This window comes from Pteropus medius, unplaced genomic scaffold, assembly GCF_902729225.1.
Source record: "Pteropus medius unplaced genomic scaffold, Ma_sr-lr_union100, whole genome shotgun sequence".
Lineage (NCBI taxonomy): Eukaryota > Metazoa > Chordata > Mammalia > Chiroptera > Pteropodidae > Pteropus > Pteropus medius.
Window position 1 is genome coordinate 7019791 of NW_024351729.1, and position 16052 is coordinate 7035842.

General features: G+C 36.9%; 1 protein-coding gene and 1 pseudogene across 3 annotated transcripts in view; one reads left to right on the plus strand and one right to left on the minus strand.

The window, feature by feature from the left end:
- The window catches only part of SF3B1 (splicing factor 3b subunit 1), a 47974-nt gene that overhangs the window by 25144 nt on the left and 6778 nt on the right, over positions 1 to 16052 (minus strand). For all 3 annotated transcript variants that reach the window (XR_005648986.1, XR_005648987.1, XM_039844329.1), the window contains one exon: positions 5746 to 5920. Coding sequence is in view for 1 of the 3 variants with exons in the window: in XM_039844329.1 (XP_039700263.1) it covers positions 5746 to 5773 (28 nt within the window). In the remaining 2 variants the exon portion in view is untranslated. Of the gene's footprint in view, positions 1 to 5745; positions 5921 to 16052 lie in introns of those variants that run through there.
- Positions 11561 to 11676, plus strand: LOC120587854 (uncharacterized; annotated as a pseudogene).

The window sequence follows — 16052 nt, forward strand, 5'->3', positions numbered from 1 at the left end:
AAGTATATGTTTAATGCTATAAGAAACTTAGTCCTTTTGATGGGCAGAGAACTGAATTATTCTGTACAACAGAGGAAGAATTTTGAGAGACAAAATGGAGGAAAGGAAACAAGTAAAATGAAAAACTTAGGTGAGATTAGTAAAATTCCACAGTTCTATGGTGTTCAATAAAGTGGTGTCAGGAGGGAGAAAAAATTAATGTGGATTTGTAAATTATGATTCTCTGGATGAAAGCCTGAGTTCTGTTCCCCACCTGACCCCATCTTCAGTAAAATGGGAGTGAGGCATACTGGTATGACTCTTAAGTTACTGATGCTGAACACTTAAAAAGAAAGCAGAAATTCCCTATCTTGACACTTTTGGAATCCTAAAATTGAAGTTATGGATAGTCTTTCAAATCTCCAGACTTGGTATTGTCTGGAAGTGGTTTAAAAAAGTCTTAAACAAGAAATTAGAGTATTAGATAAGTATTAGACTTATATTTACCAAAGAGCCTCACTAAAAGGAGAAACTTTGAGGGTAAATTATCAAGAATAAGGTTATTTCTTAAATTGGTATTCTTATTTTAAGGTATATGTATCACTGGGATTCATACAAAACTATTCCAAGTAGTTTAGCTTGTTAGAAAACTGTAAGTATATTCATTGCCATTAAAATTATAATGGGAGAGGCACCTAAATTTACAAGTCTTTTGTTACATTTTCTTGCTATGGCTAGTCCAACCTAACCATGCATGAAGTATGACTTCAGAACTGTGCTCATTCCTAAAGTCAATGATTTTCTTGGCGCTTCCCTTGTTGTGGGACTCCTGACATCTTGACTACAGCAACAGTGACGGGCTTGTGTAAGAGGAAGTAGTTGTGGGTGTTTTTATTGCCTTCTTCCTCTTTCTCTCCAGACTGTGGGAAACTGGGCAGGACAAAGGTGCTGCAACAAATGAATTGGAAAGAGGAAAAAGGGAAAAGAGATGGAGTAGGAACATAAAGATTTAAGACAAACCACAATGTATGGGTTTTGTTTGGAACTTGATTCAAATAAACTGGAGAAAAAATGTTTATATGGCAATTAGCAAAATTCAACATGGAATATTTTATTAATTTTAGGTGCAATAAAGTAATTTTTTTAGTCTTTGCTTTTTAGAGATGCACGGTGAAAAATGTATGATAAGATATATTTGGGATGTGCTTCAAAATAATGGGAAGAATGGAATGGACCAGTGTACAGATTAAACATAAGAAGTAGCCCTAAGTTTATAACTGTTGAAGCTGGATGATGGGTGGGTGAACAGGGGGGTTCATCTCACTATTCTATTTTGTATATATTTGCAGTTCTCAATAAAAAGTTAGAAAAAAATTTTAAACATGGTTTTCTTAAGTTTCACACTTTCTTCTCATTCTTGAGTCTTTTTTCCAGCCCTTGGTTCTTCTTTGTTCTAGCCTTCTGACCCCAACACAACAGAAAATAAGTTTTCTCTTCTCTGGAGAAATGGAGTCCTATGCTACACATAAACAATTTTTTTTTTAGCTTTTTTATATAATATCTTTAACCTCAGAAGTTCCAACTCTTTTGAATCTTTCATTTTTTTTCCTTTTCTGGCTTTGCTGATCTTGTTATAATTGATGGTAATGTAAAATCTTCTAAATGTTAAGATATAAACACACATTTTCAAACTAATTTTGCTCCAATGATATACAAAAAGAAATGTCATTATTCAACTGAAACTCCCCTCTTTTTAGAGGGGAATTCTGATCCTGAGAACACTTTCAACTATTAGAGAACAAATTCTTCCCTAGAGGAGAAACGATAATTAACAGTGTGAATTAATGAATACATTTATTTGTGAACTGGCCCATCTGAAATCTCAAATTGTTCAAAAATAGATTTCCATTTTTCATTCACTTAAAAATTATATTACTTTTATAATTAGAATTGTGATAAATGTTAAAATTACAATTTTCTAATACATCAATTGTTTGATGTGAAAATTGAGTTTTACATCAAAAGATGTTTCCCACTTCTATGTCTTTATTTTTCTATGCCTCAGATATTGCTAAGCGCAGACTGTATCACTTCTTCCTTGACACGTTATTTCTCATTTTTCATTTGGATTATTTGCAATGTTCTAATCACTGTTCATTACATAATACAGAGGCATACCCTTCAAATTTTACTCAGTCACTAACACCTTTTAGTGTGGTCCATAAGTATCACCTATTCTCCACCGGGCAGAAGCAAGTAGTAAAAAGATTTCTCAAATATGAGACTTCTTAAAGACATCCAGAAAAATATCCCTACTCTCAGCCTTTTCCTTCAATAAAACCCCAATAGAACTAACTATAGTGGTAAATTATTTTACTGAATGCTACAGATATCAATTCCTAAATGATGAATTCCTAATTAATTTAAATGGTTTCCCAAATAATTCTACATAAAGAAGTATTTTTCAACATCTTTAAGAAACACTTTTTCCTTTTACTAGCAACATTCATACTGGAAGTCTACAAAAGTCTACAAAGCAGTAACTGTCTGAACATGGGAAAATAAAAATATCAAAAGATGCAGAAAAGTGACTTTCAGTCATTCTGCAAGCAAAGAATTAGGGAAGAAAACTTTTACAGGTTTGTGATGCCAAAAAAAAGATAAATAATAAAATCCATTCAAGGAATAGTGGCAAAAAAGCCAATATACGGAATTTTGGAATAATTCATTTTTCCCTTTCCAAAACAGAAAAGAGTATGTTCCCTCATTTGCCAAAGTCAGCAATATCTGAAGAATTGCTGGATGGCAAGATTATGCACACTATTAATTGTATACACTTGACACAATTTGACATGCAGAAATGTCCAAAAGATTGTATTTGATCTAAATAAGTCTAACTCTTTTATATTTCAATACTGGAAAGCATATGCCACACTGATTAGGGTAAAAAGTAATTGGGTTGGTTAAAGAAAATATTAAGGGCTAATTCTAATAGAAATATTTGAAAGGAATATGACATCAAGAAAAAAATAGTTCAGTTTAGCTCAATAATGGGAAGTAACAGCCTGTGAGAAGAACCATACAGAAAGGTACAACAATAAACTACTTTATTTCGAATACAATATTTGCCTCACAAGACTCAAGTACAAACTGATGCAACCATTACTTTAAAAATTACAAGATATAATAAAGGTCTTTACCAGCAACATTATCTACAATGGAAAAATTACATAATCTTTTTTACTTAAACAATATAACAGACAATTCTAAATCAAAAATTAAACAAGTAATACACATTTTAAAAAGTTGCTCCAGTGAGGTTCAAATTCAAGTCCTCTTCTCAACTACCTCAAAAGCCTAAGTAAGAATGGTTGCTCTTACTCCAAGTCACCCTTCACACTGTAATCAAAAGTAAAACACAAAAGTAACTTGTCACCTGGGAAAAGGAAGGCACTTTACTCCACAGTCATTGGAAAGCCAAAGTCAAACCTAGTTCAGGGTTCAAAGCCTTTCCTATTTTGATGCTAACCAAACATTTCTTCCTCTCAGCTCAGGTGATTTCCGATATATGATAAGTCCTACTCAGCCAAACAGGTAATCCAAACCTACCCAAGCGTTCGAAGATCAGTGTAAGTGCCCCCTTACTGTAAAACTCTTTTAATATTTTCACTATAAATCACTCTCTTAATAAATGTTGATAAAATACTCTGCACCTATCATGTATCCTGTACTGGAGATAACAAGGTACAGTTCCTGCACACAACAATCCCAAAGTGGAAGAGAAAACCTTAACACAATAGAATATTCTAAGTAATGTAATAAAGATATACATTGTTATAGTGGCATAAAAACAAATTATGCTCCTTTATCAGAGATTACTTAAAAAGTGAAAACAGAGATGGGCAATGAAGGACTAGAATTCTCCAGGAAAATGGCATAAGAAAGGGAGCAAGAAACTATATAAATACTCTGTATTTCTACTAAACATTTATCATCCTCTGACTTATACTCTACAGTAATGGACAATGTCTTGTACGGTGCTCAGATATTAAAATGACTGTTCCAACTTTTTTATGGCATGTTATTTCATGTTGATAAAGCATAATACCAAATGAAACAGCCATTTTGGCCAATGAATTTCAATCTCCTATTGCCCAAAATTTTCAACCAGGTTTCTAAAGTGCATGAAAACGGAAAAGAACTTTGATTTTCCTGTCCAAAAGTACCTTATGATAAAGATACCACTAAACCAGTAATCAAAGCCACAAAATGCCACAAATGACTAACCATTCTTCAATGAACAAAAAATAGCAACATCTTTAGTTTTCTAATTGTTTTGCAAAGGATGGTTGAGATAGACTAAAGAGGGAAAAATACGTGCCTAAAAACCTCTCGGTTAAAACTGTGTTTAAATCTTAAATACCTAACAATAATAACATTAAAGTCACTGTCAACTTATTAACATGTTTCATAAACTGCAGAAAGCTGGACTTCAATTCCTGTGGGTGACAACTGTTCAATGCCATTCACATTCTGGTCCTAACGAACCTTTCTAGATTCATCTACTTTTCCCCTCTTTGCACCCTTTCCCTGCCACTGCCGACTACTCCAACACAAATGTTAATACAACATTATTAACATCTCGGGCTCAAATGTCCTCCCCTAATTTAAAAGGGATGATCCTCTCAAACCAGAGACAAGTCATCTCTTCTATGAAATAGCTCCACGCATAAATTAATCACTCTGCTACTGAGGTTCCCAGAAAATATCAAACTTCTATTTAAGCATTCATTTGCCTCATTAAAGAATGAAAATGTATATACATCTTTCTCCATCAGACTAAAACTTTTAATGGCCTTAGTCTCTATTACCTCTCATACACTAATATCGAGCCAGACACCCAGAAACGTGTGAAATAAAAGTGACTCCCTTGGAAGCCTCGTGTTTGAGGAAAATTTCAGATTCCAAGCAAGAAAACAAGGAATGCAACTCCGAACTCCCATGTTGCATCTGTTTTGAAAAGTGACCTTATTTCCTGTCATTTCTGGATACTCCCTAACGAACTCCAGCCTATTCCCAACATTTTCCTAATTCTTTATACTCCCTATTCCATAAAACGATCAACTACTTTGAAATTTTGTCCATTAATAAAATATGACTTTCTCTCTTCCATCAATATTCGGTCTCCAAAGAAAAAGATACTAAAAGTAATCAAGGCAGAAAAAAAATACCAGATTTTATTTCCAAATCATTTCGTACAAAATAAAAGCATCTCAGACGCCTGAAGACACACAGATTAGCCAAGGTTAAGAGTAATGAGCCTCGGGTGTGACTAACTCGACTTGGGGCTACCCGAAAAGCAGCGGCCGGATTTCAGTGTTTTTCTGACTCTCCTATGCTCAAACTATGCCGACGACAGTTCGCAGGAAAGACAAGCGAGACTTTGCTTCCTTCCCCATTTTCCTGATCCCTAGTCCTAAATCCTTATTGAGCCGTCTAAACAAGGCCCTCTGGCCAAAGAAGCGAAGCAACCCTGAAACAGCAGCACCCAAACACGGAACAAAGCACCTCTCGGGGGTTTAAGAGTAAGACGCCATTACGTGGGGCAGTGGCCTGCGCCGCTGGCGCGGAGGGGACGAACCGGGCCCCGAAGCGCGGATACAGTCCCCACGGAAGGAACTACAGGAAGAGGCAGAAGCCTAAGAAGATGAAATTTTAGCAGGCTAGGCAGCAGAGCGGACACACAACTAGGGGAAGGCAGCTTACCTTCGTGAGTCTTGGCAATCTTCGCCATTTTGTCCACTCGAACACACAGACGGAAGTAGCGCTCCCTAGAACTTCCGCTCGCCGCCGCTGCCACGGAGAAATAGCTTGCGCTGCCCTATGCGCATGCGCCAAGCGGAAGCGCGCTCCGTCGAGTGACACGTGACAGAGTAGCCACCTAGATGGAACAGAGAAGTGTATTGTGGGTGGGGGCGGTGCCAGGAGTGGGCCCGGAGGCGGTTTTCGTCGTGATCCAGAAAAGGACTGGATCAGCCATACGTGAGTAACTTAGCCTGGAGGAAAGTAGATTCCACGAGGACAGTTAAGAACGGACACTGTAAAAAACAACGACTTCAGGGCTAGAAAAAAACCTCAGATTTTCAATCTCCTTTCTCCAAATTCATCGGAAGGCGTCTGGGGACCAGACAAAAGCTCACTTTAGCATCTGTCTTAGCTGTTGAAGTGCTTAGTTATGGAAACACTCGTAATAGTCTCTTCCTTTGCGCTGTAATTCAAGGTCAATTTTTCTTTAAATAATTATTTACCATTTGGGTAGGAGTTTCGTTTACAACGTATGTTCCCAAACACTATTGAACCTCACAAATAGCCCAGTAAAGTGGCCAAATTGTTTCTAATCCCATTTTAAAATGAGAGAAAAACTGCGGGGATATATATAAATTGTGCAAGGCCACACAGTTTCTGAATACACAGCAAGAACTTTGTCATTCTTTTAAAGCCTTTTAACTTCATAGGTTCTTAGAAAATCACTGATCGTCAGCATTAACACTGATGAAATGCCTCTCAATCCTAAACGTCATTCCTAAAACAAGAAGCTTTAAAAAATCAGAATACGTAGGTCTTTTTTTTTCTCTGCATCAATTATACCAGCATTACCTTGTACTGTCATTCTGGCCTTTGACTTTGAAGTAAAAAAAGAACAAAAACTTTCAGAAAGGGATTTGAAAGAGGAAGTAGCCCATGATAACAGGTAGGGATCAAGGTTCCAGCCAGCACAAAGAAAAGTTTACTGCTCTGTGTGATAGACTAGCAAAACACATTTAGAGACTTTCATAACTAAAAAAATGGGATTTTTATTAGCATCAATGAAAAACAATTTGATGAGTTAAAATTTTCAATTGTTTAATTGTTTTAATATAGGTTTAAACTATTTGGGGAGGAAGGAGATAAGAGAACAGTAGATTACACAAATTACTGATAAATTCTGGTTCTTGGATTAGCAAAAAGTCCATAGATATTTCTTCTACGGTTTAGTTTATAACCTACACATAGATTATATATATTTTTATGTATACAAAATAGCATATTTTTAAATAAAAATGAGAAATGAAGAATTAGAGAAAAGTGTTATCCATCAACAATAAACAAATTCATCCATGTTGACAAAAAAATCACAAGGACATTGTATTTCTTGGCTCAGTTTTAAAAAAAGATAAATTCATATATACCAGGTGATCACAGTAATGTATAAATATATGCAAATGAAATTCACCAAAATATTAATAGTAGAAGTTTATGAATGATGTAATTCAATGTTTCTTTATAATTTTTAGTATTTTCCATATACTCTGCTATAAGCATGTATTGTTTTTATAAAGAGGAAAAAAATATATTAGAGAAATGAAAAGCATCTGCAAAGTGAGTATCACATGTCCTTTGTCTTTCCAAGATACAAGGTGCACAGGCTGGACGCTTCATATTATGTGCATATTTCTCTAGGTGCGTAGATATTAAGTTTCTTTTGTAGGTCAAGGACATATATGGGATAGTGATATGTGACACTTTGCCTAAGATCAAGGGAGACTTCCTTCTCTTAGTCTTCTTCTAAAACAAATTTGTCTTTAGTAAACAGCGATGTGGGTATTCAGACAGTAAGAAAAAACAGGGTTTTTCAATAAGTACTTTCACATTCCATTTTCAATATCAGTAAATAATCAGATAGTACTTAAAGTAGGCATTCTACCCGTTTCTGGTGAGGGTTTTCGTGTCAAAAGTCAGAAAGGGTGATCTGCCCCCGCTTTTATAAACTAGACAACTGACAGTAATGACATCCAATTAAAAGGAAAATCCACTCCTTTTTTTTTATCATGGGCACTTGGAGATTGGCTTTTCCTAGTCTCAAAAAAAATATTGCATTTTACACAACAAAAGAAACAAAATGAAAGAACAACCTACTGAATGGTAGAAGATATTCACAAATGCTATATCTGATAAGGGTTTAATATCCAAAATGTATAAGGAACTCATACAAATTAACACCCCCCAAAAAAAATCCAATTAAAAAATGAGCAGAGGACCTAAACAGACATTTCTCTAAAAAGAACATACAAACATATAAAAAGATGCTCAACATCACTAATCATCAGGGAAATGCAAATCAAAATCACAATGAGATAGCACCTCACACCAGTGAGAATGGCTATCATCAAAAAAACCAACAGGCTCAGCCTTTGGATAAGAATCCGCTGAGCCAGTACCGGCATCAATAAACACTGCCTCCTGCTTATAAAATAAAAAAATTTAAAAAAATAACAAGTGGTGGTGAGGATGTGGAGAAAAGGGAACTCTTGTATGCTTTGGTACAAGAGTTTGATTGTAATTGGTACAGCCACTATGTAAAACAGTATGGAGATTCCTCAAAAAATTTAAAATAGACCTGCCATACAACTCAACAATACCACTTCTAGGTATTTACCCAAAGAGGGGAGGAAACCACAAATTCCAAGAGATATATGCACCACTATGTTCATTACAATAACCAAGATATGGAAGTAACCTAGGTATTCATTAATAGATGGATATGGATATTACTCAACAATAAAAAAGAATGAAATCTTGCCATTTGCGACAACATGGATCAACCTAGAGGATATTATGCTAAGTGAGAGAAAGACAACTATTGTATGATTTCACTTATATGTGGAATCTAAAAAAACAAAACAAATTAATAAGCAAAACAAAACAGAAACAGACCCAGAGATACAGAGAACAAGCTGATGGTTGCCAAAGGGGAGGGGGTGGGGAAATGGGTAAAAAGAAAAAAATATATACATACATACATATACATACATATACACAGATGTACAAAATACACACAAGAATATTGCAAAATAGCAAGCATAATTTTTCTAGACAAAATATAATTTTTCAGATTGTTAAATGTTACCTATAACTTACAAATTTCCTTTGGGAATGAAACAATAAAGGCCTCGAAATTTCATGCTATAGGCAAACCAGTGAGAGTTTATCAAGCCCATCTTTTCTGAGGTAAAAGGAACGTCACGGGATAAATGGCCCACAATCTTGATCCGTAGTATCGAGTTTTACCAAAGCCTCCTATATCAAAAGGATATCAGACTCTACCTACCCCAGGCCAAAAATCTATTTCCATCTGCCCCTCAGTTATATCTAAAGTTCCAAAACTATAGAGTTTTATTTCTGAAAATATAAGGCATTGCTCAGTTAAATAAGATAACCCTGAGATGCTATTCTGAGTATCAGTCAATGTATCTGCCATGCCTGACTTCCCCTTCTAGCTTCAACTTAACTGACCAAATTCTATGCTCAGGGAAACAGCACGGGGTTGTTCTCCTGATAGGCACCTGGCCAGCTACCTAGAATCTGGCCTGGAATACAGGACACCCTGCCTATGGACAACAGAAGTTATTGGCTAAACCAAGATTCCTTCTCTTGGAAATTTGAACTGGAATATGAAAACTTGCCAGTTGCTCTTGAAACATATAGAATCAGAAGAAAATATCAGTTTGATGACATAACAAGAATGAAGAATCATGAATTCCTGCTGAAGTCCCCACAGCTACCTTGAATTCAGAAACCACCTCCAGTTCTGAGCTTCAAAAGGTCCATTCCTGAAATAATACTGCTTTTCTTGAACTAGCTTAGGTTGATTTCCTTTCAGCTATACCAGGCCTAACTAGAACAGAAGAGCAGTGTATTAACTTCTTAGTGAGTTAATTAACTAGCTTCTTTTTCTAGTTGAAAGTCAGCTGAGAGCTGTCTGATTCATGATGATGAAATAGTGAAATTCAGAGCACATAGAAGTCAAGTCTGAGTAAGTGTCCCAGACAGCTAAGGGTACTATGACACAGAAGCATTAGATGCCTGGAATGCTGCACTGGTCTTCTAATGTCTCAACTTGGCAAAGCTAAAGTCCCGTTATTTAAACAAATACTAATCTAGGTATTGCTCTGAAGCCTCTCGTAGATGTGCTTTAAATTCATAATAATTGACTTTTCTAAGAAGATAGATAATCTGGGTAAGACTAATTCAGTTGAAAGGCTGTAAAAGCAAAACTAAGGCTTCCCTGAAGGCTACTGTGTCCAGAGTGGAGTAAGAGGGGAAGAGAGGCATGAGAAGAGGCCAGGTACCTGTGGTACCTGGCAGTACTACATTGTTGAATGAATGAATGAATGTTGAATTAAGGAATCTTCCAAATTTTCCTGCTCTGTACTGCTTCTGATAGCTAATACAAGGAGACCTGCCACATTATTTTTGCTCCTGCATTTTTAACGATAGATATACAACATAAGAGCTAGAAACATTGTCACTAATGATTCAGCTTAGGCTGGCTATTGTCTCTAGCTGAACTAAGAAATTGGTAGGGGTTGGAAGAAGATGGATGTCAGGACCAGAGAAATAGGATTAATGAGTTAGGTAAGGAAGGGACATTGGGCAGACTAATGTTCTTGGGTGACAGGTCTTCTGTTGTAGATAGGTACAAGAGTCAACCTAGATTAACTTGGCAATGATAGTAACAACAATAGCAACAGTACAAAGCCAGCAATTTTTGATGCCACCCAGAATCCAGTGACCTACAAGGCACAGTACTTCTTTCTTAGTGGTGGGAGGTACAAGATGCAATAGTTTGTCCTTTATTTTGGAGATGTCCAGGCATGCCCAGGACACTATGACTCCAAAACAGTGGTTCTCAACTGGGAGTGATTTTGTCCCCTGGGTATACTTGGCAATGTTTAGAGACTCTATCTTCTTTCTCTAAAGGGTCCTCCTTCCTATTCTCACCCCCATCTCAACTCTTTTGCCTGGCTAACTCCTTCTCATCCTATAAAACTGACCTTGTGTCACACTACCCAGGAAATCTCACCCTAGGCGTGAGATATAGATAGCATGCTTTGGTATTTCTGTGCCATGCTTCTAAAATACCACAAACATGTCTCTCTAAATACCCTAACCATTTTGCATTATGTTTCTACGTGTCTATCCATACTGGACTGTGATATCTAAAGAAACTTAAAGAGAGAGATTACTGGCATCTAAAGACCAGGGATACTGCTCAACATCCTATGTTGCACATGAAAGCTCCCCACAACAAAGAATTTTTTTGGCCCAGAATGTCAATAGTACCACCATCCAGAAATCCTGGCCTAAAAACATCACTAAAAGAGCAGACCCTTAATTTTCATTGGGTTTCTCTCCCACCCTCTGGAGCATATGTGTCTTTCCAGGGCTTCTAATGTATTTACCATTTCCGGGTCATCTAGTCTGATTAACGTGACTAACACAATGCCGTGGACTAATACAATGTTTTGCCATATGTCCAGATGTCCAGGTCCCTTAATACTATATTATGATAAAATTGAATTGATAGACCCTATTATGGGAGAGTTAACCCAAGGGTAAAACTTAAAAAGTATACTATTCTCCAGCACAAAAGAATGCACAGTTTTAAATCCTCTTTATTGGACATGGTTCCACAGTGTAGTGGTCAGCAAGTATGCTTCACATGCAGAAGGTCCTGGATTCATGCCCCAGTGGAGCCATGGACTATGGCCATGCCACCCTGAACAAGCCCGATGTCTGATCTTGGAAGCTAAGCAGGTTAGGGCTTGGTTAGTACTTGGATGGGAGACCACGTAGGAAGACCAGGTGCTGTAGGCATAAATAATGATAAATAATACAATTTTTAAAAAGTCCTCTATTATTAGGGATGGAAAACAACTCTTTCATCAGATCAATACCTGCTTACTACATACTTTAGGTCATATTAATCTGCTCTAGACTCCATATTTGGCGCAGCAATTGCAATAGGGGATACTACTTAACTGAATTTGTGATACTTCACTGTCATCCTCTGGGATCTGTATAGTCTTTGTAAGGGTCAGTCTTTAGTGTAGATATTATGAGGATCACCATCTTGGCATTCTTTAGGTCTTTAAGGTACTAATCTATACCATATTTCTTAGGATATGATAATACCTTGGCAAGGTGTTGGGTAAGATATTCAGCAGCTTTCCTGACTATGTTCTTATCCCACAGGCCAGGAAACCAACATGGGAGTTTGGCCAACTTCTAAGTATATTCATTCCAATTATACACTTAGAAACTTGGGAAATGACACTTGGCTCTATAAGCCAGACTTGGGCCAAGATTCCATTTATAAGCCTATATACCCCCACTTTAACAGGGAACACTATGACACTTTGGGTATCAATGTCTACTTGGACACTCTGTCCACAGTCCTCAAAATATTTGGTTATTCCACTTTTCCCAGTGTATAGTTACCAGAGGAAATTAGTGCCTTTAGAAAAGTACTACGGGATACATATTTACCATGGTATTACATGGTCCTCTGTCATGGGGACCTAGCTTCTCTTTCAATCAAATGCTTTTAAATCAAATAGTTCAAGGGCTAAAAACCAGCTCAGTTTGGAAACTAGTAAAGATTTTTTTTTTTAACTGGAAGAGCTGCCTTCTGTCTTCTGAACATCCATTCTTGGTTTCTCTTGGTCATACAGATTGAGCGACACCCTTGTAGGCTGACCATCAATCTTGCCTCCAAGGACACCCTGTTGTACTAACCATCTCCATATCTTTCTGTAGATCAGGACCATCCCCTACCGCAGGCAGCCATTCTGACCTTGAGCTAATTATAATTGTGCTCACCTTCTGACAATTAAGTATCACCATCTGGCTTCTATTTTAGGATCCCATGACCCCCAAAGCTATTATGGAGCTCAGCTATGTAACTTTATCTGCTACTATCAGCCGAGGCTTGTAAAGGACAGCCACCATGAGTAACAGTGCTGTGCTGAGCCATATTGGAGGCAATATGGAAAACTGAGTAGTATTGATCTTGTCTTTTTATATTAATATCTTGTTTATCATGAATTTTATGTATCTTAAAAAATATCATATTAAAATATTATTTATCTTAGTCATTGAGTTTTTTGGCATCTCCTTAAATTTTGTACCTGAGGCAAGTACCTCATTCACTCCACCCTAGTGTCAGTCCTGTTCAGTAATGCTGGTGCCCTCTGATATTCCTTATTGCTTTAGGGAACAGCGTTTTCTGAGCTATCCCATAAAGCCCAGTCATCTGGTAAGTTTTCTGGCCTTAGCACAGAATATCTACTCTAGCATACCCACTTCTCTGGGCCCCTTGATCCCTTCTTCTACCATCTTCCACAGCAGTTCTGCCATTGCTTCCTCTGAGTTTCTAAAAGCCATCCTAGTAGAGTATTAGCACTGCCTCCCTGGATCCTTGTCAGAGTATTGCATATCATAGGATTGTGCTCCCATATTAACAAACCTTGCCAACCCAACATTATGTTCTGCCCACCTCTGCCCCTTAATCTTGGGCCCTCGGAATTTAGTTCCTTACATCATCTTCCAACTCTTCATGGTACATATTGGCTGGGTCCTTTGGCTCCTTTGAGGTATCCCTTTCCTCTCTTATTAGTCCCAGTATTTCTTTGGCCGGTGATGTATGACTTAACCTCAGTTATTGGTCTGGTGTTCAGGAGAAAAACTAAGAAAAGTTCCTGAATGGGCACCTATTGTTGGTGTTCTCCTATCTTCAAGCTAAGAGGAAGCACTAGCTTTGAAATAGGATTAGGCCACTTCTGTAGACCCAGAGGATTCATGGGAATCTAGAATTTCAACTTTATTGAGCGCACTGACCCAGATGTCCCTGTCCTATTTCTTAGGATTGCAATCCTTCCCAATAAGGGCCGTCAGTTTAAGAGACATGCTGAGGCAGAAAATTTTGTCCATCTTTGGAGCTCTGCTACTCTTAGTATTAAGACTTGAACCTGACCATAAGCTTTTTTTGCCCTCTGGCTGCAGACAGTGAGACTCTATATACTCCCAAGGATGCCCTCCAGCTTTTACATTTCACTTTAACAGTGATTAATCGCTCTCAGCCTTTCAGTGTCTTTCTCACAATACCTCAATAGGAGCCATGAGCATTCCAGCCACCACCAATGAGAGGGTCCTAATTGGCAGCCAGACTGTAGGTGATCCAGATATAAAAATCCCATTTTAGATTCTGCTTTCTTGGATCATAGGTTGGGTTCCCTATGAACTGGACTCTGAGATCTGAAGTGGAGCCTAAAAGCTGATAATTCTTTACAGGTAGCCTATTACACATTGAGAAACAAGCCTCTTTTCTCACCTATATCTGAATCCGGTATTCCATGGTCTAAAGAAAAATAAATGTATGCAAATGTTCAAAGGTATATGTGGACTGTCACCCACTACCACCCACTCCCACTTTTAGATAAAACGTGCCTATAAAAAGGTGAGAAAGAATGAGCAGCCTCCAGGTGAGACAGCACAGGATAGCTTCACAAGAGAGCTAAGATTCAGCCAAGGCAATTGTTCTCGATGCTATAGGATGCAATACTTCCTATACTCTCCTGAAATAAAAATCATAGAGAATATGACTTGATCACACAGATAGTTTGAAAATATCAATATAATATGCTAACATAATATATAAGAATATAAAAGAAATAAAAGAAAAATGCTTATAAAAAAAGATGTATTGAATAGGGAAGTTTATGAATCACAGATTAGAAGTTCCAGAAAGCACAAAGGAAAGGAAGGCTTAAAATGGAAAATCAGGGGAAAAGAAGCACCGAACTGTGTAATAATGAGGTTATAAAAGAGGATGATTATTAGAGGAACTTTTAATTTAGAAAGTAAGCAAACAAGCAGGGGTATCTTGCTATTAGGTTGTCAACATAAACAGTCCCAGGAATCCTCAAATGGGTGGAAAAAGGATGATTAAGTAGGTACTCAGGCTACAATTTTTCATAGCAAAGGACAGCAAACTGGCCCATGGGCCATATCTGGCTTCCATCTTCTTTTTGGTAATATATATATACAGGCATACCTTGCTTTATTGTGCTTCACAGGTGTTGCGTTTTTTTACAAATTGAAGGTAAGACCCTCCACCAGCAAAAAGATTACAAATTGCTTTATTGCAATACTCACTTTATTATGGTGTTTTGGAACCAAACCCACAATATTAACGAGGTATGCCTATATGACATGAAATATGCCATTTTAACCATTTTAAAGCATACAATTCAGTGGCATTAAAGTACAAACAGTTGTGTAACTCACAAATATCTATACCCAAACTTTTTATCACTCCAGGCAGAAATTCTAACCATTAAGCAACAACTTCTGATTCCCTCTCCCCTCAAGCCCTTAGTAATGTCTAACCTTCTTTGTCTCTATAAATTTGCCTCTTCATTTCATATATGTAAAATAATACATTTGCCCTTTTATATCTAACTTATTCCACTTAGCATAATATTTTCCAGGTTCATCCATGTTGTAGCATATATCAGAATTTTATTCCTTTTTAAGGCTGAAAAATATTTTGTTGTATGTATATATCACATTTTGTTTATCCATTCTTCTATTGATGGACATTTGGATTATTTCTACCTTTTCGCTATCATGAATAATGCTGCAGTCAACACTGGTGTACAAATACCTGTTTGAGTCTTTGTTTTTAATTCTTGTTTGTATACACACACACACGAACACACACACATGTGCGCATGTGCACACACACACACCCTAGGAGTTAAACTGTTGAGCCATATAATTCTATGTTCAACTTTTTGAGGAGTCACCAAACTTTTCCACAGCAGTGACAACATTTACATTCCCACAACCAATGTATGAAGAATACAATTCTCCACATCCTCACCAACACTTAGTTTTTTTTAAATAGCTATTCTAGTAGGTGTGAAGTGGTATTTTATTGTAGTTTTGATTTGTATGTCCCTGTTGGCTAATGACATTGAGCACCTTTTCATGTGCTTATTGGCTATTTGTATATCCTCTTTGGAGAAATGTCTACTCAAGTCTTTTGCCCATTTTTTAATTGGGTTGGGTTTTTTGTTGTTAAGTTGTAACAGTTCTTATATAGTCTGGATATTTAATCCCTTATCAGATATATAATTTGCAAATATTTTCCCATTCTATGTGTGAGATAATGGAAAAAATATATATAT